At 36.9% G+C, this 23,884-nt stretch overlaps 1 protein-coding gene across 14 annotated transcripts in view; it reads left to right on the top strand.

Moving 5' to 3' along the window:
• The window catches only part of MTUS1 (microtubule associated scaffold protein 1), a 167,692-nt gene that overhangs the window by 88,578 nt on the left and 55,230 nt on the right, over positions 1 to 23,884 (top strand). For all 14 annotated transcript variants that reach the window (XM_072763637.1, XM_025984531.2, XM_025984532.2 and 11 more), the window contains 2 exons: positions 4,827 to 4,961; positions 8,225 to 8,263. In XM_072763637.1, coding sequence (XP_072619738.1) covers positions 4,827 to 4,961; positions 8,225 to 8,263 — 174 coding nt within the window. The remainder of the gene's footprint in view (positions 1 to 4,826; positions 4,962 to 8,224; positions 8,264 to 23,884) is intronic.

The following is a 23,884-nucleotide window of genomic DNA, read 5'->3' as shown; positions in this document are numbered from 1 at the left end:
GCAACAAATATTTCTGACCACTTCGATTTTCTTTACTACAATAAGACGGTGTCTGGTAGTATGGAAGGTGGGTGTTTGATTTGTTGGAGTGATCAAGCTGATAGAAGGGTTCTTCTTATTTACCCACAGTCTGATGGCAAGTGAGTATTGTCTCACCTGCCAACACAGGTCAGTTGGTCAGAAGTACCTGGAGTAGATCATTGAAAAGTTTATGTTTGACTAGGGATGTCTGCCATAGGTGCAGAAGGGGTGAGAGGCAGTGGATGTACTCTGGCCCTGTATTACATGCTTGATACTATGCCCATCCAAATGGACTACTTAAAAAGAAAATGCTATTATCTAGACCGGCATTAATTTTTTTTTCATTTTTGCAGTGTTTTTCTGGGGGTGCAAATGAGACATTCTTGTTACTACACAGTTGAGTAACTTTTCTTTTAGAATTTGAAAGTGTAGATTTCAGTAGCGACTTGGTTTCAAGCCAGGTGGGCAGATGATCTGGCACAGTGGGTAGCATTACACAGATTGACAAAAAAAAAAAAATTCAAGAAATAACAGAATGTTGGCTCTGTGTATAAACATAACTCAACGAACAAAACAAAAGCTAATGTTAACCAGATGCTAGAATGTACTATGAAATGTTAGTTTGCAAATAAGTCTGGTACAATGAGAAGCCCTTCTGTAATAAGAAAATAATTTCTTTTGCCCAGACTTCTCTGAGAATGTTCTTTGTGTTTTCTTCATCTCCCTTATTCTTTTATGTTGTTTGAATCACATTTCGACCATGGGGGATGAAACTAAGGATTCCAGAGAATCTATTATTTTGCCATAATTGAGGCTGCTAGGACCAAAGCTCACAACAGAACAGGGGCAATTCTAAATTGCTCTCACAGCTGCTGGGGCCTGGGTGACCACACGTGGGATATCATGTATTGATTCTACAGACAAACTGTCACCGAGGGGTGGTGGCCCGTGTAGCACTGTGTTGAGAATTCTGAGGATGCATGTGGCTTCAGTGGGACTATAATAGAAAACCTACAGTTCTTCCTTCCCATATAAGGAAAAGCCAGTCCTTCCTAATGTGTGTCTCCTTGACTTTCACACTGCTACCCCACTCACAACACTCTGGTCACCAGATGTGTGGCAGTTTTTACCACCACAAGCAAGTCACTAGACACCAGCTGGGTGGTCTGCTATCCTGACACCGTCTACCAGAGATGGCATCTGATTCCACAAGTTAAGGGCTCACCCCCTTCAGATGCCAGTCAGAAGTCCAGGTGACAACGTGGACTTCTCACAAACCAGCTGTAGATGGAAGATTCCAACGACTCCTATCTGGGTATGATAAATTTGCTAGAGCAGCTTACAAAACTGAAGTACACATTTATTTACATTTACCAACGTATTATAAAAGGATATAACAAGAGGATACAGGATGGAAATGATGCTAGGGGAAGGTATGCAGGAAGGGTGAAGAGTGTCCATCCCTCCACAGGTGTGCTACTCTCCCAGCACCTGCACATGTTCACCAGCTCAGAAGCTCTCTGAACCCTATAGTTGGGGATTTTTCTGAAGTCTTCCATAAAAGGGCATGATTGATCATTAAATTCATTTTTAGCCCTTTTCCCCTCTAAAAAAAAATGAAGAGCAGGGCCGAAAATTCTAAGATTCTAATCATGGCTTGATCTTTCCAGTGACCAGCCTCTGTCCAGAAACCCACACAGAGTCACCTCATAGACAAAAGCTACTCCTGTCACCAAAGAAATTACAAGGATTTCAGGAAATGTGTGTTAGGAATTAGGGGCAGAAGCCTGATATATATTTTCTATTATCTCACAGGTACTGACTACCATATTTGTTTAGTGAGGGCCCTGTGAGAGCGTATGTACCATTTCCAAACTTGATTTTCAGACCCACTCATTATACATAGAGAGATGAAGGGATTCATAACTAGGCAGTGGCCAAGTCAGGACCAGAACTGAAATATCATAGATCCCATTCCATTGATTGAAATTATGAGTTATTATGTTGGAACTTTTGCCACTAGAGTTTATCATTTGGATATAATAGCTCTGGACAAGGGAAAATTTAGATACCATCAGGATACCCAACCAGCTGTCATGTTAGGAACTGAAAAAGAAGGCAGGAGAAATATTTTCAGCATATCATGCCTCATAGAGAAATAACATTTTTCAAGTAGGGATTACTAGAAAGCAACGCACAAACAAATAGTATTTAGGGAATTAAACGATGTGTAATTGTTGGTCATCAAAGTGTGTGCAGCTCAGTATAATATGTCCCCACCGTTAGTGAACTGGGAAAGAGCGAAGGTGGGAAGTATGTGCCATAGATGATCAGAAAAAGTATGTTAGTACGTGTGTGTGTGTGTGTGTGTGTGTGTGTGTGTGTGTGTGTATGTGTGTATGTGATTGTACCTAGTCAAACTCAGAAATTTTATCCATGGGATCCCTGGGTGGTGCAGCGGTTTGGCGCCTGCCTTTGGCCCAGGGCGCGATCCTGGAGACCCGGGATCGAATCCCACATCGGGCTCCCGGTGCATGGAGCCTGCTTCTCCCTCTGCCTGTGTCTCTGCCTCTCTCTCTCTCTCTGTGACTATCATAAATAAATAAAAATTTAAAAAAAATTAAAAAAAAAAGAAATTTTATCCTTGTGTATGGATTTTGACCCATATTATGAAATTGATGATAGATCTGTTGTTGGGTCTAATATTCATGCTGAGCCTGAAGAGTGGCAGTTTGTTTCTGGGACAACACCTCCTGTCTCTCTGTGTGGCAGAGTCCAGGGATAGGAGTATTGTGCCTCTTGAGAAATTTGTGCTTTAGTAAAAATCATTTTAGTTTGTTCTTTGGAAACTGAGGTCTTTGCTTTTAAAGCTGAGAAATGAAAAGTATGAATGAATTTGGGATCATCAATTTTTTATTAGGTCTATAAATTAAACTCAAACTTTTCAAAATCTGAAGAAGTAACTTATGATGTCACTTATGATCATCAGTGCAGCTGATGAATTGAAAAAAACGTTTCAAGAGGGGATCTCTGGGTGGCTCAGCGGTTTAGCCCCTGCCTTTGGCTCAGGGCGTAGTCTTGGAGACCCGGGGTTGAGTCCCACATCGGGCTCCCTGCATTGAACCTGCTTCTCCCCCTGCCTGTGTCTCTGCCTCTCTCACCCTCTCTCTGTGTATCTCATGAATAAATAAAATCTTTAAAAAAACAAGTTTCAAGAAAAGAAAGACAAAATCCAGATTGTTATAATACATGGTTAAGACCTTAACATGATTTACTTCTTTCTGGAATTTTGATTTAGCAAAAGCTAAATGCTATTGAAACCCAATATCCATTTTATATGAAAACCTTAAGATAGGTTTTTGATGAAAATTTGCTTTTGTTAAGATAGGTTTTTGATGAAATTTTGCTTCTATTAAGACTGTGAAGTCCTATTCCATCCATCCTTTAAAAAGTATGTTGAATTTTATAGTAGTTGTATCTTCACTATTATTATTTATATTAGCTCCCTGTAATTTTAAGCTTGAGAAAAACCAAGTCTTTGGGTTCTGGAGAAAGAGAACTGGAAAGGAAAATAGGAAGTTGACAGATCTCTCAGTAGGAGGGAAGACTCTGTTGATATGACCTAATATTGGAAAGGTTACATGGTCACAGGAAGAAGGGACAGATGGTTCATTATAGAGTGACTTGATGTAGATCAGGGAAGAATAACATGTCTTTACAGGTTTAATTGTGGCATCTATAAACACTATTGGAGGAGTTAGGATGGTATAACCTAGCGAAAATTTCTGCTTTCAAATTTACAACAGTTATAAATGAAGTAGAATCTTACCCTTTTCTAATGTGAGATGAAGAATAGAATCGAGGCTGGTGATAAATGTATGATTATGTGTTGAATATTAGAATAGAACTGGATGCTTAGAACTAAGATTTGAACACCATTGAAAATGATGATGATAAATCCAATCTGGGTTGGTGGCAGGGAGCTTAATCTTGAGAACCAGGTAGTGAATGAGTGCACCTGTAGATTTCCCCTCTGGCCCAGTGAGTCTATAGGTATATGAAAATGCCAGTGGTTTGTGTGATTAGTAACGGAACATGGATAAAAAGATCAACTTTTATAGGAGAAGGGGACCAGAAAACTTTCCCCAAGTATTTTGGTTTGGATTTTTTTTTTTCTTGGCTATGGAGAGAAAAGGACCAAGTCCTGGGTTTATGCTTGAGCATTGTGTAACATGGTGATCCCTTAGGAAAAACAAAACAGTAATGTTAAAAATCCTTATAGAAGCTAAACTTCTGGACAGTGTACTTTTTCAAAGATGACTTAGTTATAGAGAATGGTGAGTTTAGATGGCGTTTTAAGGAAAGACTAATTTTTTAGTTGTTCCCACATTATTAACACAGTTGGCTGCCTGTGTTTATTATGTTAGATTATTGGCACATCTGCCTTGTCTTCTTGAAGATGGATGCTCTTCCTACCTGTACCTCGGGCGTGCTTATTACATGGCATGGATGGCCATATAATTTATCTTCCAACTTTTATTGGGGATGAAAGCTCAACTGGAAAACATATACTTCAAACTTGGATTATGCCAGGATGTATGGTTGCTTTGGTTGTAGCATTTACCTTGCATCCCTGAGGACAGGAGCTACATATTATCAATCATTACATTTCCAAGGTGCAGTAATGACTGGCACATTGTAGATGCTTAGAGAACACTTGTTAATTCATGGAGGAAGGAATACATTTTGGAAAATTGATGCTCTATTTATCTATAAATAAAATGCACTTTTCTGTTTTGTTGCAGCTGGTAATGCCGCTGTCATCAAGTACGAAGAAAAACCTCCCAAACCAGCATTTCAGAATGGTTCCTCGGGATCCTTATATTTAAAGCCTTTGGTATCCAGAGCTCATGCACACTTACTAAAAACTCCTCCGAAAGGTATGTTCCTCATTGCAGTGAAAAAAGGGAAGACAAGACTTTTTTAAGTCCTTACCTTGTAGAGAGTTAAATTTTGACAGCTAGGTTCCTGGTATATTGAACAGTTATTTACAGAGTCTCTCTGAAAAAAGACACGATACATTTTTACAGCAAAGGAACTCTTCTGAGAGTGGGTAGATTTTATAGTTAAAACTTGACATATATAAATTAAGAGATAGAACACAAGTATAAGGTAAAAATAAATGAGACTTCCAGAATTAAATTATTCTAAGCTAGTGCTGTTGAACAGTGAGATAGAAATGCATAATTTACTTCCCACCTTTGGTCCAAGCCATGTTTTTTTTTGTTTGTTTGTTTGTTTTTCTGTTCTTTCCCTTGGTGTAGTACTCGGTAACTGCCGTGACTATGAAGGACTTTCAGGTTTATAAAATATGTGATATATACTTAATGTGCAGTTTTATCACCAAATCTCAAGTGCATCTGAAGCCCATTAGAAGTTGGATTCATGCTTAGGGAATTGAAAGACTGCTTAACTGAAAGAATTATGGATGACAAACTTGAGCTCTGATATATGTGACCCATATTAGAGGTGATGGTTCATTAGTTTTTTTTAGAAAAGTATTTTATTTATGCTACTTAATAGATCTCAGCTACTGTAGTTACTCTGGGATATGTATGTCTTATCAGTAACAGGAAAAATATCTTCCAGTATTCCAATTTTAACAGGACGAAATTGCTTAGTTATAGAGTAAGAAACAATTAATGATTTTGGGGGGGAGGAATTTAAAATATGTATGTACCCTACCCTGATATCTAGGTTAAGACCTATCTAATGAATTTTCTTGATTTCTCTTAGTCATAAAAACAAAGGAAAAACAGATTGCAAATATTTTCTTAATAGACAATTTCAATTAGAAAACAGTTTCATGAAAACAATGCAGTGGTTTGTGTAAGTGAGCTGACAGGGAGGCAAGAGAAGTATTCCAGCCTGGAACAGAGAACATCTTGTCAAATATGACTGAAGAATATCTGCCTCGATGACACCATGTACAAGAAGTCATTCGACTTTTATATATCTCAGTTTCACCTTATGTTCAAGGGAAATAAAAGTCAGCAGGTTATGATCCTGAGTTGTAGTTAAGGACCCCCTCTTTTTTTAGCCTGTACGAATTAGCCTTTTGATTTGGCAATTCCTCTACTTTTAACAATGACTGAATGTGTCAGTAGCCACAGTGGTACACACTCGCCCACTTTAATGTCCAGGAAAACAGAGAAATAGACAGGGTCCTCTTTCATTCCATCAACCACAGATAGCTGTTGCATTTCTTCCACTTTTCTCAGGGTGCAGCGTGTACACTCTGCTCTTTTTATTGTGTGGCGTTATCACAAAAGCTGCTTCCTTTTTGATGGCTATGACCTACTCTGTTTTCCAATTCCATAAGTTCCTGGACTATTTCTGACTTTTACTGTGGCACATAACACTGAGAGGAACAAACATCTCTTGAGTGTAAGCATTCCTCCTTTCTGATTCTAGTTACTTCTGATGGGATATCCCTGAGAGAGGAATTACTGGTTAAACTGTATGAATCTTTTTGAAATTGTTAATATGTTACTCAGCACTTTTCCAGAAAGGTTTAATCTCTCACAGCAGTGTGAGAGTGTCCATTGCTATTCATCCTTCTCCACGTGTGTGAATGTATGTAAAGAATCCTATGATAACTTGAGGTTAATCACCTAGTAATACATATCCATGCTTTCTCTTTTCTACACCATTGAAGAGAAAATAGGCATAAATACTGGCAAAAAGATTCTTCAGTGTACCAGCAGGTTATTATCTGTGCATGGTCTTAAATACGTTTCTAGTGCATCAGATGACCCATTGCTGGGATGACATTCTTCCTGGAATCACATCAGTATGTGAATCTACAGGTTTTATTGACAATAATAAAGCCCTAATATCTACACAAACACCAGTAACTAAAAAGAGATGTCATACTTTGATGCTAAATAACTTCAGAGAATTGGGACTTTGATTCCACTGACAACTTTATGGAATAGAGTTGCTTTTCTTGCTATTGAATTTGAAAGCTTTTATATAATCACAAAGATTTTACTTGACTGAGAATGAATGATTTTTATTTATAATGGCCACATATTTTTTTAAAAGATTGATGATTGAGAAAAAGAAAGGCTGAGGGAGGGGTTAGGGGAGGGGGGTAGAGAGAATCTCAACAGGCTCCTAAGCATGGAGCCTGACACGGAGATCATAACCTGATCTGAAACCAAGAGTCAAAAAAAAAAAAAAAAGAAAGAAAGAAAAAAAAAAAAAGAAACCAAGAGTCAGACACTTAACCAACTGAACCACCCAGGTGCCCCTTGATGGCCACATATTTAAGAGATTCACATATTTAAGAGATTATGGTCTCTGTAAAATTCTATAGATAGAATGTGGCAGCTATTCTAACAAGTAATCTACAGATTACTCATTACAAAATTTTACATAATTTCCAGATTATGCTCTGGAAATGACAATTTCTGGTCAAATAGAAGCATTCCTAGTTTTCTTCTAGTGACGTATCTTTGTAGCCCTGTATGTATTACCACCACCACTTGTATTTTTTGCCATATTTGTTAATGTATAATTAACAAAATTGTAATACGTATGGTGGTTTGATAGACATACCCATTGCAAAAGGATCCCCTAGTTATGTTTCATATTGTGTCAGTTTGGAGAAAAAGTTTCAGTATTTTTTCCTTCATAGCTGAATAGCAGGTGTATTGGATTTAATGGCTGGCAGTTTTAGAAATCACACACTAGTTGCTGCCTTTCATAAATACCCTGCTTTTTTGCTCTGTCAGCAGTGGGATAGCATAAACTGTGTAATATGTGTGTAAATTCAGTACGGTTAACATTTGTATTCCAGCTGTTCTTGACTGAAAAAATACTTTAGTTTTCGTATCATATTTAATTTGTGACAGTGAATTCATATCACCCTTAAAATAACATCCTGATGTTATTTGGAATATCATTTTATACCTAGAGTGTACTTGATAAAGTTGATTGTATTTCAGTGGTATTTCTCATCTGGAACCTAAAATGTAGACAGTGGATTGTTTTTGAAAATACTTTCTTTGTTTTGAAAATATTTTTGTTTTGTTTTTGTGTATAAAATATTTTTTTTAGAAAATATTTTTAAATGGCTAATTTTTGTGTGATATTTCACTTAAAATGTGTGTTTTACAATTTTTTTTTTATTTTTTAGGTCCCTCAAGAAAAAACCTATTTACAGCTTTTAATGTGGGTAAGTGACAACTTTAAATATGGAAGGAGAAAAAAGAATCTTTTTGTAAAGTCATGTTATTGTTGCAAGTATTTAGGTGATGATTTTCACTATTTTTGCTTAAAAATTGAAAGAATTTCAGGCTTGTGGCATGAATTTAACTGCTGATGACTTGGACCAGAATAGTTTAAAATTTGGTCAACATGATTAACAGCTATTGGATGCAAAAGGACATTTTATTAATAACAGATAATTTTAGATTTTTAAAATTATTTTTAAAAATGTGATCTAAAGTGGAGAATATACTTTTTCACAATAAATGCTATTTTAAAATTGTATAGTCTTCCATTGCTAAACCTTAGCATCAGGTTTTAACACCTTTTAACAGTTCACCTTAACATTTTTCTGTTCTTTTTTTATACTTCTGAACAAACTTGCATCTGTCCTTAAAACAGCTTCACCTATTTGAAGCACTACTGGGAATCTAAAAGTTTTGTCTCTTGAAAAGCCTTAAAAACTCATAAAATGTCTTTACTACAGTTCCTATATTTGATCGAGATAGCTAACCAGGTCCCCATATACTACTGCATTCTCTAATTTATTATTTATTCATAAGACAGTTATGTGCCTTCTAAATGCATTGAAGGTTAGAACAGCAATTTAAAAGGGAGAAAGGTTTTGTAGCACACTGACTATGGTTTACCATGCTTATGACAGTGTTGAGTGCTAGGGATAAAATGGTGAGCCAGAAATGAACAAGGCCCTTTTCTTCAGGAAGCTCGGCAGGAGGTATAAATTTGTGAGGCACTGTATTTAGGCAGTAATTTAAGAAAATTGGATTGATATATTTATGTAGGGAATAACTAATATGCTTGATGTTTCAAAATTGTGTCCAGTTTCTCAGCTTAAACAGGGATGCATGAGGGAATTATATCACAATTTGTTAACCTTTTGTAAGTTTTTAAAGCTAGAGAAGACTCAGCCATCCAGAGTGATTTAAATTCTAAAGGTCCCCAGTGGCATGAGTTCAAATATTTTTACTAAACTTTTTCTAATTAAAAATACACAAAAAGTATCCTTATACACATTGAGATTTTTATTTTCTTTTGTTTTAAATTTCTGGCACATCCTGGTATTTGGGAGAAAAAGAGAGCTAATGTGCTTTAGAATGATTTTATGTTAGAAAATCAGATAACTTTTAATAGGAAGCTAGATGGTATGATAACTCTGTTTAACTGAGAAACTTCCAGAATGTTTCCCAAAGTGACTGCACCATTTTACATTTCCACCACCATGTATGAGGGGTCCAGTTCCTTCACATTCTTACCAACACTTGTTTTTATCTTTCTTTATTATAGCCATTTTAATGGGTATGAGGTGGTATCTCACTGTGGTTTGGGGTTTTTGTTTTGTTTATTTGCATTTCCCTGATGGCTAATGGTATTGAGCCATTTGTATGTCCTCTTTGGGAGAAATGTTTATTCAAATCCTTTGTCCATTTAAAAATTACTTGCACTGTTGAATTGTAGGAGTTCTTTATATATTCTGGATACCAGATCCTTATCAGAAAATGATTTGCAAATATTTTTCCCCACTCTTTCGGCTTTTTCAATAGTGTCATTTGAAGCACTAATATTTCCGATTTTGATTAGGTCCAGTTACTTGATTTTTTCTTTTATTGCTTAGGCTTTTGTTGTATTTTTTAAATTGAAGTAGAGTGGACATACAATATTAGTTTCAGGTATATAATGGAATGAGCATTTATATACATAGCCAAATGGTCACCACGATAAGTCTAGTTACCATCTAACACCATACAAAATTATTAATGCATTATTGATTGTATTCCCAATGCTGTACTTAACATCCCTGTGACATATTTATTTTATAGCTGCAAGTTTGTACCTCTTAATCTCCTTCCCCTATTTGCCCATCCCCCCCCACCCTATTCTCTGGCAACCTTTTGTTCTTTTATAGTTGACCCCAGATCAACATGGATCTGAACTACATGGGTCCACTTTAAGACTTTTTTCAATAAATACAGTATAGTAGTGTAAATGTGTTTTCTTATGATTTTCTTATTAACATTTTTTCTCTAGATTACTCCATTGTAAGAATATAATATATAATATAGCATAAAAAATATGTGTTAATAAACTCTTTAGGTTATCGGTAAGGTTTCCAGTCAACAGTAGGCTAATAGGTAAGTTTTAGGGGAGTCAGAAGTTGTATATAGATTTTCACCTGGGAGATTGTCAGCACTCCTAACTCCTGGATTTCTTAAGGGTCAGCTATATTTACCATCTATCTCTTTTGTTCATTTCTTATTTTTTAGATTCCACATATAAGTGAAATCATCTCTACCTGTTTGACTTGTTTCTCTTAGCATAATACCCTCTAGGTCCATCTATGTTGTCGCAAATGGCAAAATTTCATTCGTTTTATGGGTAATATTCCATTGTATATCTATACCATGTACTCTTTAGCCATTTATTTATTGATGGACATGTAGGTTACTTTCATACTTGACTATTGCAGATAATGCTGTACTGAACATAAGGGTGCATGTATCTATTCAATGATCTATTCCTCAACTTTTATTGGGAGCTTTTTGATTACTGATTCAATTTCATTAGTAGTAATTGGTTTATTCAGATTTTCTATTTCTTCCTGATTCAGTCTTGGAAGATTGTATATTTGTAGGAATTTATCCATTTCTTCTAAATAATTCAGTGTTTTGGCATATAATTGTTCATTGTAGTGTCAGTTGTAACTTCTCTTTCATTCTGACTTTATCTGGGTACTCTTTGTTTTTCTTGAAGTGTCTGGCTAAAGGTTTATCAATTTTTATATTTTCAGTGAACCAGCTCTTACTTTCAGTAATTTTCCCTTTGTTTTTAAAATCTATATTCCCTGGGATCCCTGGGTGGCGCAGCGGTTTGGCGCCTGCCTTTGGCCCAGGGCACGATCCTGGAGACCCAGGATCGAATCCCACGTCGGGCTTCCGGTGCATGGAGCCTGCTTCTCCCTCTGCCTATGTCTCTGCCTCTCTCTCTCTCTCTCTCTCTCTCTCTCTCTCTCTGTGACTATCATAAATAAATAAAAATTAAAAAATAAAAATGAACCATTTAAAAAATAAATAAATAAAATCTATATTCCCATTTATTTCTCCTTCTGGGGCCCCACAATACAAATGTTAGTCTGCTTGATATTATCTCATAAGTTTCTTAAACTATCCTCATTAAAAACATTTTTTTTTCTTTGTGCTGGTGAGCTTGGATCATTTCTACTCTGTCTTCTAGATCTGTCTTCCAGAACACCAATCCATTTTTCTGCATTCTCTAATCTGCTGCTGATTCTCTCTAATGTATTTTCATTTCATTTATTGTATTTTGAGCTATGATTGTGGGTTTTTTTTTTTTTTAATGTTATCTATCTCCATATTGAAGTTCTCACTCTGTTCCTCCATATTTCTCTGGTGTTAGATCAGTTTTATTTAGGCTTAGGACTGTGATCTCTTATCAGGTAGATGGCTTATATTTGTTTCATTTAGTTCTTTTTCTGAGGTTTTGTCTTGTTCTTTTGTTTAAAAACCTATTCTTGTCTCGTTTTGTCTATCTGTGTTTGTTTCTATGAATTCAGTAGATCAGCTATGTCTCCTGATCTTGAAGGATTGGCTTTATGTAAAAAGTGTCCTCTGGCGCCTGGAAACACTGCCCCAAGTCCCCCAGCATCAGAAGCAGGTGCTCCATGGTGTTTTCTTTTTTGGGCTATGTATTCATTCCCCTTTCACTGGATCACTACTCTTGTGGACAAACTGGTGGGTGGAGCTGGTCTCCCTCCAGTTCCTGGCAGGAGCTGCTTTAGCTTCATGCTGTCTGAGGCTACTTGCTAGATGTTGCAGATAAATGCTCCTTGATACATTGCGGGGGAGGGAGGCCGTTGTCCCAACTGGGATCTCCTGCTAGGTGAGGTAGAGCTAGTAGGCTGGAGGTGTGTTTTCTGTTATGGGTATGTTGAGCAGGGCACATCCACAGAGGGGTGCTGGGGTAGCCAAGTGGTGCTAGTAATATAGAGGGAGAATGTCAGAAATGGTACCCACCAGTGTTAGGCTAGCTAGTTAGGAGGGCAGAAAAATGGTACCTGCTAGCATTTCTGCCCCAGAGAAAGTTCCTGCAGATCCCTGCACCTTTGGCACATGCCCTAAAATCAGTCAGCACATCTCTTTCATATATAGCCCAGGTGTTTCTCAAACTGCTGCTTTGATGTGTCTCAGATCAAGTACGTTTGTGTGCAGGCCTTTTAAGAATGGAGTCTTGGTTTTCTGCAGCCCTCCAGCTCTCCCAGAGTTAAGCCTCATTGATTTTCAGTGAGTACTCATTTCTTGGTACCAGGCTCCAGGGCTGGAGGCTTGAATGCCTTGCTCGTCAGGGAGCATCTCTAGGGCAATCCCTCCTGCTTGTGTATTGTTGTGCTGGAGGTATGGGTCCCATACACACTGTCTCTCTGCCTCTCCTGCCTATCTTGATCTTGCTTTTCCTTTATATCTTTGTGGAAGAGCTGTTCTACTAGTTTTAAGGGCATTCTCCTGGAAAGTTGTACATGTAGTTGAAGCCTTGGTGTGTCTGGGGGAGGAGGTAAGCTCAGGATCCTCCCGTTCGGCCACCTTCATCCTCTCTCTGATTTTGATGTTCAGTGGAAGAAGCCATTGATTGATGCAAGGTTTATGCCTATGTTTTCTTGTAACATTTTTATACTTTAAGCTCTTCAGCTTAGGACTGTGATCCATTTTAAGTTCATTTTTGTAAATGAAGTGGAGGGTCCATCTTCATTCTTTTACACATAGATATCCAGTTGTTCCAGCACCACTTGTTGAAAACAGTAGTCTTCCCCTCATTGAAATGTCTTGGCACCTTTGTTAAAAATAGTTGCCTGTAAATGTGAGGATTTATTTCTGTATTCTCAAATCTATCCCATGGATCTACGTGTCTCTCTTTGCTAATACCACACTGTTGATTACTGTGGTATATAATAAGCTTTTGACATCAGGAAGTGTGAATTTTCTTACTTGTTCTTTTTCAAGATTCTTTTGGTTATTCTGGGTTCCTTGAATTTCTATGTGAACTTTTGAATCAGTGTCCATTTCTGCAAAGAAGTCAGCTGTGATTTTGCGAGACATTGCATTGGATCTGTAGATGAATTTGTGGAGTATTCTCATTTTTACAATATCATGTGTTGATCTTCTTTAGTTTCTTTCAGTAAGTTCTTTTGTGAATATTTGTATGCAACTTTTCTATGCTTTGGAAGGTGCTATTGATATTGGTCACAATAAAAGTGCTGGTTAAATCAATGTAATATGCTAATCTTAATCTCAATTAAATCTGAAATATGGAAAGACATTCTTCATGTCTCAAGTCTATATGTAAACTGTTATAAAGGATATTTTTTTCTGAGAGGCATAGTAAATAATCCCAGTATATTATTCCCTTTCTACAATAAACTATTTGCATTAGACTTTTCTACAATAAACTCTTTGCATTTTTCCTTTATACAATGTTGGACTTACATCATGCCTTATTTCCAAAGCATATCATTGACTCTTGATGTATCAGTAACCCTTGACAAGTGTGGTTATCAGACTGGCAAATTAACTCCTGATTAAATGAGAAAGGAAGTGGAAAATAGGAATCAGATTGTGGTTTTCTTTGGCAAAGCCTTTATCTATGGAGTAGAAATGAGGGATATGATAGAGAATTCTTGTCTCCAATTAACCCTTAATAACTAATGTTATAATAATTGCAGTGGGGAAGATTTTTTAAGGGATCTGGATAGCAGTTTAATCTATATTATGTGGTACGAACATGTATTTTTCAAAATTCATAAACATGATTTTCCATTTTTCCCCCTGGCTGATAGTTACTTATTATTTAAGACTAACCTAGCATTATGATGAGCCCACTGAGGAAAAGTCAGTGTTTTGGCTTTTGGAAAAACAGCTTTGATTTTAAGAAGTGGTATCCAAGTAGCCAGTGACTTTGGGTGGATCATGTAACCTCTCTGATAATAGTTTTCTGTGTAATTGAAACGAATGATCACTAAGGTTTCTCTCTGCTATAGTATTCTATGACTACAAAGCACCTTGACTTTCCTTATATTCTGCTTGCAAATGCTCTTTTAGATGATACAGAAGACAATGTTCCACATGCAAACATGTTCCTCTGAGCATTAAATTTTAAATAACTATACCATGGCTTTGAGATAGGCTTTTTTTGTTTGTTTGTTTTTGTTTTTTTTAGCAACAAATAGTTGTGAAGATTAATCTGGCCATCTCTTCATATTTTGTTTTAGTAAAATGGTCACTTAATTGTAGAAGTTTACTAAATTCTAAAAAGTTTAGCATGTAGAGGTTTAAACATCAACCCAATAGTTTTTTTAAATTTGTGATTTTAAATAAATCCAGATAACTTTATGTCCTGTTTTGTTACTTAACATGAGTAATCACTTCTATTGACTACTACATTTAGAAAATGCAGAAATTTTTAACTCTTCCTCTTGAATATTTGAGACACCTCTGTCACATAAATGATTTTATGATGGACAAGTCTCTCAAAGTTTGGGGAAGTTTCTTGAGATAGATTCTTAAAAGTAGTTTAAACAAATCAATACCTTTGCATATCTTATAGTCATTTCACTCAAGTGAATTACTCTCTAAAATCTCCATATACCTGTATACCATGATTGCAACAGAAGAGTGTTGGCTTCACTATACTCTGGTTAACATTGGGTATTATTTTTAAATTGTGGCTAATGTAATAGTTGAAAACTATATGTCACTGTTTTAGTTTAACTTTTCAACAGTTACTTCAGACACTTCCATTATCACATTAGGCAATAAAGAGGAGCAGAAAGAGAATAAACTTTTGAGGCATTGAATATTGGATTGAATCTTGGTCCTGTCACATTCTTTTTGTGTCCTGACCTTAAGCTGGTTTCCAAGCCTCTCCAAGTCTCAGATTTCTCATTTGGGAATATGAGAATGTTGTAGGAATAATTCCCAGTATAAAAGTAATTTTGGCTTCATAGAATTTTTGTATAAAAAGCTCTCAAATGGTAGCTGCTTCTGGGGCTAGGGATCGTGATAATGATAACCCTTTCCATTGCTTAGGGTTCTAGTGACTTATTCTGAGTTCTTTTATAGATGTTTAATTATTCTCAAAGCAAGTAGGAAAAAACACCTAAAGTCAAGAACCATCCTCCTGGGATCTAGCTGCTGTAATTTATTTAAAGAATCTGATGCTAAAAGATTTTAGCCAACATTGATTCTAAATAAAACATGATTTTAGAAGGAAGATGTCCCACATACCATATACTATAATTACCTTGGTTCTACCACACATTAAAGCTGTTTGGGATACCAAAGCATGAGAGATGTATTTATCCAGTCCCCTAAGTGTTTTACACAAGATCATCAGGCTCAGGAGCCACAGTGTCTGCCTTGGAGACTAGAAAATGCACTGCTCTCTGCATACCCATTTACTAAATACAGCACAGGAGGATAAGGTTGCTTTTTTGTATCCCTTATTTCCAAGTGTTAGGAAACAGTTGAGAGTTGGAAACCTGCTCTGATGAGGTAATACTCACATAGCCAGCATTTCCTCTGGTGAGAAAAGGGATGAGCCTATCTTTTCACTGTTGGTTTATGATTATAACTTTTATCCTACTTAAAAAGCAGATTTTGTTTTGATATGTGATAAATTTAGTGTTTCACATCAAAGTGTGGATTATTTAGCAAATCTTGTTGGGACACAAAGGGTCTCTTTTCAGCAAGAGCTAGATTCCCACTTTACATACTACATACAAATATAGTCCATATTGATGGAAGTTTTAAACAAAAAAACAGGATGATGAGAAACACTAAGAATATCGACTTGGATAGAAAAGACCTCTTCCAGGAACATTAGTACAAAAGAAAAGATTAATAATTATGACAACAAAAGTTTTAGACTTCCCTTTTGTCAAAAACATTGTAAACACAGTGATGGACGCTAACCATAAGTAGATTTATTGTAGTGATCATTTTTCAATGATCTTGAAACTAATATGTTCTGTGTCGGTTATATCACAAAAATTATAAGCAATAATAGCAAACAACAAACTGGGACTGCACATGTAACACATTCCATATTTCAAACCAGCAAGTAAAGATGACCCCAGCAATAGACAAATAAATGGACAGACACAAAAGAAAAAACATGAAGGGCTAGGAAACATGAAAAAGTTTACAAATGGCTAATTAAAATAATGTGCTAACAATGCTTGTGTTTTTTTTTTCACGCTTGTGTGTGTTTTTTTTTAATTAATTTTTATTGGTGTTCAATTTACCAACATACAGAAAAACACCCAGTGCTCATCCCGTCAAGTGTCCACCTCAGTGCCCGTCACCCATTCCCCTCCAACACCCGCCCTCCTCCCCTTCCACCACCCCTAGTTCGTTTCCCCAAGTTAGGAGTCTTTATGTTCTGTCTCCCTTCCTGATATTTCCCAACATTTCTTTTCCCTTCCTTTATATTCCCTTTCACTATTATTCACATTCCCCAAATGAATGAGAACATACACTGTTTGTCCTTCTCCGATTGACTTATTTCACTCAGCATAATACCCTCCAGTTCCATCCACGTTGAAGCAAATGGTGGGTATTTGTCGTTTCTAATTGCTGAGGAATATTCCATTGTATACATAAACCACATCTTCTTTATCCATTCATCTTTCGATGGACACTGAGGCTCCTTCCACAGTTTGGCTATTGTGGCCATTGCTGCTAGAAACATCGGGGTGCAGGTGTCCCGATGTTTCATTGCATCTGAATCTTTGGGGTAAATCCCCAACAGTGCAATTGCTGGGTCGTAGGGCAGGTCTATTTTTAACTCTTTGAGGAACCTCCACACAGTTTTCCAGAGTGGCTGCACCAGTTCACATTCCCACCAACAGTGTAAGAGGGCTCCCTTTTCTCCGCATCCTCTCCAACATTTGTTGTTTCCTGCCTTGTTAATTTTCCCCATTCTCACTGGTGTGAGGTGGTATCTCATTGTGGTTTTGATTTGTATTTCCCTGATGGCAAGTGATGCAGAGCATTTTCTCATGTGCATGTTGGCCATGTCTATGTCTTCCTCTGTGAGATTTCTCTTCATGTCTTTTGCCCATTTCATGATTGGATTGTTTGTTTCTTTGGTGTTGAGTTTAATAAGTTCTTTATAGATTTTGGAAACTAGCCCTTTTATCTGATATGTCATTTGCAAATATCTTCTCCCATTCTGTAGGTTGTCTTTTAGTTTTGTTGACTGTATCCTTTGCTGTGCAAAAGCTTCTTATCTTGATGAAGTCCCAATAGTTCATTTTTGCTTTTGTTTCTTTTGCCTTTGTGGATGTATCTTGCAAGAAGTTACTGTGGCCGAGTTCAAAGAGGGTGTTGCCTGTGTTCTCTTCTATGATTTTGATGGACTCTTGTCTCACATTTAGATCTCTCATCCATTTTGAGTTTATCTTTGTGTATGGTGAAAGAGAGTGGTCCAGTTTCATTCTTCTGCATGTGGATGTCCAATTTTCCCAACACCATTTATTGAAGAGACTGTCTTTCTTCCAATGGATAGTCTTTCCTCCTTTATCGAATATTAGATGACCATACATTTCAGGGTCCACTTCTGGGTTCTCTATTCTGTTCCATTGATCTATGTGTCTGTTTTTGTGCCAGTACCACACTGTCTTGATGACCACAGCTTTGTAGTACAGCCTGAAATCTGGCATTGTGATGCCCCCAGCTATGGTTTTCTTTTTTAAAATTCCCCTGGCTATTCGGGGTCTTTTCTGATTCCACACAAATCTTAAAATAATTTGTTCTAACTCTCTGAAGAAAGTCCATGGTATTTTGATAGGGATTGCATTAAACGTGTAAATTGCCCTGGGTAACATTGACGTTTTTACAATATTAATTCTGCCAATCCATGAGCATGGAATATTTTTCCATCTCTTTGTGTCTTCCTCAATTTCTTTCAGAAGTGTTCTATAGTTTTTAGGGTATAGATCTTTTACCTCTTTGGTTAGGTTTATTCCTAGGTATCTTATGCTTTTGGGTGCAATTGTAAATGGGATTGACTCCTTAATTTCTCTTTCTTCAGTCTCATTGTTAGTGTATAGAAATGCCATTGATTTCTGGGCATTGATTTTGTATCCTGCCACGCTACCAAATTGCTGTATGAGTTCTAGCAATCTTGGGGTGGAGGCTTTTGGGTTTTCTACGTAGAGTATCATGTCATCGGCGAAGAGGGAGAGTTTGACTTCTTCTTTGCCAATTTGAATGCCTTTAATGTCTTTTTGTTGTCTGATTGCTGAGGCGAGGACTTCCAGTACTATGTTGAATAGCAGTGGTGAGAGTGGACATCCCTGTCTTGTTCCTGATCTTAGGGGAAAGGCTCCCAGTGCTTCCCCATTGAGAATGATATTTGCTGTGGGCTTTTCGTAAATGGCTTTTAAGATGTCGAGGAAAGTTCCCTCTATCCCAACACTCTGAAGGGTTTTGATCAGGAATGGATGCTGTATTTTGTCAAATGCTTTCTCTGCATCTAATGAGAGTATCATATGGTTCTTGGTTTTTCTCTTGCTGATATGATGAATCACATTGATGGTTTTACGAGTGTTGAACCAGCTTGTGTGTTTTTAAAACTAATACTGGTTTTGGTGTATGAGTGAGGACCAGGTACCACACACATAGTACTGAGGCTGTATAAATTACAACAGCCTTTCTGGAGGTACGATGGGGGTATAAAAAAGTCTTCTACCGGGCAGCCTGGGTGGCTCAGCGGTTTTGCGCTGCCTTCAGCCCAGGGCCTAATCCTGGAGACCTGGGATTGAGTCCCATGTCAGGCTCCCTGCATGGAGCCTGCTTTTCCCTCTGCCTCTCTTTCTCTCTGTGTCTCTCATGAATTAAAAAAAAAAAAAAAAAAAGTCTTCTACCCAGGAATTCCTTTTATCAGAATTGTTTAAAGTGAAAATACTGATTTTTTTTAAATTGCCTTTCAAAGTTGTTTAGAAGGGGAGGGGGAATTGGAAACAACCTGAATGATTTCAGCAACACCTGTTTAAGTTAAACCACTTGTTGAAATTATGTTCACTGACATTTCAGTGACATTTTTGAAGCCACTAAAGCAATATAAAGGGGTAGCTAATGCCTTGGAAAGATAGGAAGTTTTTAAATTTACTAAGTTTATTAAGCTTGTGTTAAGTTCAAAAATTGGTTACAGAGCACTATAATGTATAGGTAATTTCACTTCTATTTTTTAAGAAATATTCTACAGTGAAGATGGGTTTTTGTTTTTAAAAACATTTTACATGGATAAAACATAACAGCTTTCATTTTTTGGAGACCAAAGAAATAGAAGGCAATGTCACTGGTCTTGGAGAACTTATAGTCTTATAGGTAGACAGAGGCTAATTTTTTTTCTAATAGTTTTATGTGGATTTTAAAATATTCATAATATAGGCATTCCTCTTCCTATTAAGGAAGAGGACATTGTGGAAATTGGACCCTGAGTCAAATTTCCTGCAATTGGAACAGAGATGTGAACATAAGACAGTAAAGATTACAAGATATAAAAATGAGTATGGCAGTCGTGTCGTGTTGGGAAAGTAAGGAAATAAAGATTAAGATGGATATACTTGGTGTTAGAATTTGGGAGAAGATTGGATAGAGAGGCTTGAATCCCTGGTTTAAATATTAATCTGCAGATTCTTCATGATCATTAACAGGAAACACATCAGCCCTGGTGTAGTTGCATTTCCTAGCATCTAAGCAGCCCTGCACAGCATATGCTTGAATCCCATCTAGAATCATAACATCACTGTATTCTAAATTGAGTCTGATTAAGCACCTGCACATACACACACATGTGCACACACACTTCCATGCAGACTGCAGTGGAATCTGTGATTCTCTTGAATGTACTAGGATACTGTAACATATTGGCCTGCCAAACACTTGTATCATTCATATCACATCTTTTTTTGTTTGTATATTAAGCCTTACTAAAGACTTTCCACAGTTTATTGTTTTTTTATTTGTGCCATTAATAGAAACTCAGCTTATTCTGTACCCTTTTAATAAAGCTGTTACTTCAGTTTGCTTAAAAGTCTATTTTTTTCTTTGGCTCCTATAATTTTTGTTTTTAAAATGGGAAAATTTGTCTGCTAGTATGGCAGACAAATTGAAAAAAATCCTACCTACTCCAACTCTCGGTGGTGCTGACATTTTTGTATACTTGGCTTCAGGTATTTTTTTTTTCTTATTCTTTAAAGTTGAGATCTTACTATTCATACAATTTTAAATCATGGTTTTTGTTTTTCCACTTGATATCCTAATACAAGCTTTGCTCCCCTTCATAAAAACTCCTCTTATTCCTAATTTTTATAACTGTAATAACATTGTTCTTAGGTAACAAAAGTTCCTTAGGTTTTTCTTTACTGTCCTCAGTGATCTTTAGACATTCTCTTCAGTTAAGACTTTGTATAGCAACAAAGATAGGCACTTATCTTTAGGTACTCTTCCTATATTTGGCATAACTTCAGAAACTACCGCTAGTGCAGAAGTGATAACAGCTGACCAAATAAGTAATCAAGGAACCTTTTTGAGCCAGTTTTTAAATCCATGCTTCCTTATCCACCCCTCCCCAAAGTTCATATGTTATAAAAATAGTTGTAACTCCTCAATAACTGCTCACTTATTTAAAAACAAATACATATAAAGTGTTTAGGGGAGTACCTGGCACATTTTTTTAAGAGTTGGCTGTTAGTATGAATGAAAAGAGCATCCCTTTGCTTTGGCTTACGCACGTGTGATCGCCACCAGGGGGCAGACTGTGCTGGGAAAGAAGTGAAAACCCAGCTGGAGCTAGAACACCTTTCCTGTGTGTGTGCGTGTGTATATACACCTGACTGCACCAGCAAGAACCGCTTTCTGACTTTTGACTTTCTGACTAGTGCTGCTGCTTTTCATTCTCATAGTTTCTTGTTCTGTTTAAAAAAGATCGTTAGCGACATTTACTTCTGATAGATGTGGGAGCTTAGTGCAGTTGAAGACAAAATTTTAATGAATGTGATGAGCTGGTGGCATGTTGCTAATTTCTCCTTTTGGATAGTCTGGGCTAAAGGATTTCCCTTTTGCACCTGGATTGCTCAGTCGGTGAAGCGTCTGCCTTCTGCTCAGGTCATGATTCCAGGGTCCTGGGACTGAGTGGAACATCGGGCTCCCTTCTCAGCAGGCAGCCTGCTTCTCCCTCTCCTTCTGCCCCCAGTTCATGCTTGCTCTCTCTCTCAAGTAAATAAAATCTTACAAAAGATTTCCATTTTAACCAGGATAACCTAGAGCTTACTATTAACTAACAGGCAAAAAGCTATCCAAAACAAAAAACTGCATGACATCTGAAATGGGGTGGTATCAGGTCTGTTTTTAACACCAACATTTAATTTGATTCTATTTATGATTGTCATGCTGATTGATATTTTATTTATTTTTTTTCAAATTTAAAAATTCTTTTTAATGTTTTGCTTCCCTTGGTTTTCATTGTCATTATGATATCAACAGACTTTTATTAATAAAAATAAATTTTTACTCATATTGAAAGCCTGTGTTTTTCATTGTCGATGGATAAGACTGGAGGGATGTTTCCCGCTGTCCAAGGTAGGCCTAGTTCTAGCCCTTGACCTGGAAACACAGACTATAACTCTGGTGGAGTCCCAGATCCCATCAAGGTTATTTGCACATTCTCAGCCTAATTATGCATGAACACCTTAAAAATATTCTTGGCCACTAGGCAGGTGGGAAGTTGTTCCAATAGTTACTGGAGAAAAAGAAGCTGGTACCTAACTCTGTTCCATCTAGAACAATCCATGTGGCTTTGGGAATGGCTGTATGAATGTCAGCATACTGGCTGAAATGACAACACATCTGACTGTAATTCCAAGGAAAGATGAACTCCTTTGTTTTAGCTATTAGTTCAATTTTATTTTTTAAGTGAAAAAGTAAATATTAAATACTATTATCCAACTGTATAAACTCTAGTATTATATATATAAATATGTATATTTATATTAATAAAAATAATAATTCATTTTCTGGATGAAGAACAGAGGCTTGGAAGTTAACTAGGTGATTCACAAGCTTTGCTGAGTCTCAGAATCAAGGGTAGTAATGTTCAGGCCACACAGACCAATTACATCTGAATCTCTTGGGGTAGGATGTTCGTATTATCCTTTTTTAAAGTTCCCCAAGCTAAACATGAGAACAAATGAATTAGGTCCTATTAGGTCAGAGGCCGACACAAGTTGTACTATTGATTATCTTAACTCAAATATAGCTTAGCTTTTGCTGTGTTCTTGTGTGTGCGGTTTCTAATAAAAGGAAGGAAGCTGATCCTTTGCTCAACGGTACTGAAAGGTGAGCTATAAAATTGTACCCCAGGAATGTAACAGTGCTCTATTTCTAACCTGTAGAACTAGTCTTCATCCACAGGTGCTTATCAGGCTCATTCTTCGAACTTCAAAAGAAATACAGATATCCAGAAATTATTCTAGACCAGCTGAATCAAAATCATTAGGGGAGGCACCTGAGCTTGTAAACTTTAAAAAAAGTTCATGATTTTTGATGCCAAATTTTGGCTGAAGATCTTTAGAGGTGTGCCACATGGTTTGTGCTTAGCTATATTCGGTTAAATTATAGGGAAGCAGATTTTTAGAAAAATAACTTTAAAAAATCACATAGAGTTATCCAGCAATGGAACAATCTATTTTAAGGCAGTGAGCTCTCAATAGCTAGAAAAATAAAGGCAGAAGTTGGATTACCACCTGCTGGGAATGTTGTCCAAAGGCCCTCAAATTTAGTAAGTAGTTGGATCACCTGATATATAAGGTTACTCCCAATTCTTAAGTTTCTTTAGCCAAAACCTGCAATCGATCACCTACAATGGATGTTCACATTGTTGTGAAAACTCATGATTTTTCCAGAAGTATCATAATGATTTTGTTTCTAAAACTGGCTAGAATGAAGTAATGTCAATGAAGTAGTGTTAATGGAACATTGCCTCTTATACTGGTCTTACCAAGGGGAATACTTTTCCCTCCACATGCTCGCATGGACAGAAGGGACTTTTTCTTCCTCCCTGGGAGACAGAAGTGTGGGAACAAGCTCTGTGAATCCTCATTCATTTCCTCTCAAAAGACTGTCATCTGATGAGTGGTTTTGGGAGCAGGAACTCAGCAAGTGTGGCCCAGCCCCCAGTGGGTTCTCTCACCTTGAAAGCTAAATGGTCTCAGAATGCCAAGGTGAGCTCTATCTCTGGCAAGGCAGAGGTTTGTAGTTGTATGCAGGCAGCGAGATATTTTAGGGAGCCTGATAGGAAAACAAGACAACCTGGCTCTCTACTTTGGCTTCCCTGATAATAAAGCTGACATTTTGATCTCTCTCTGACTCCCATGTTTTATTTCTTAATTTGTTCCAAAGTAAAGAGGGTGTCCTTAAGCCCCATAAGCATCACAATCGAGTCATAAATTGTAATTGTCCTTGAGTTCTGAGATAGCATTCCATTATTTTCTTGAAAC

The sequence above is a fragment of the Vulpes vulpes genome, chromosome 7 (assembly GCF_048418805.1).
Source record: "Vulpes vulpes isolate BD-2025 chromosome 7, VulVul3, whole genome shotgun sequence".
NCBI classification, from domain to species: Eukaryota; Metazoa; Chordata; class Mammalia; order Carnivora; family Canidae; genus Vulpes; species Vulpes vulpes.
Note: the sequence above shows the minus strand (reverse complement) of the source record. Positions and strands in the feature narration are given on the sequence as shown.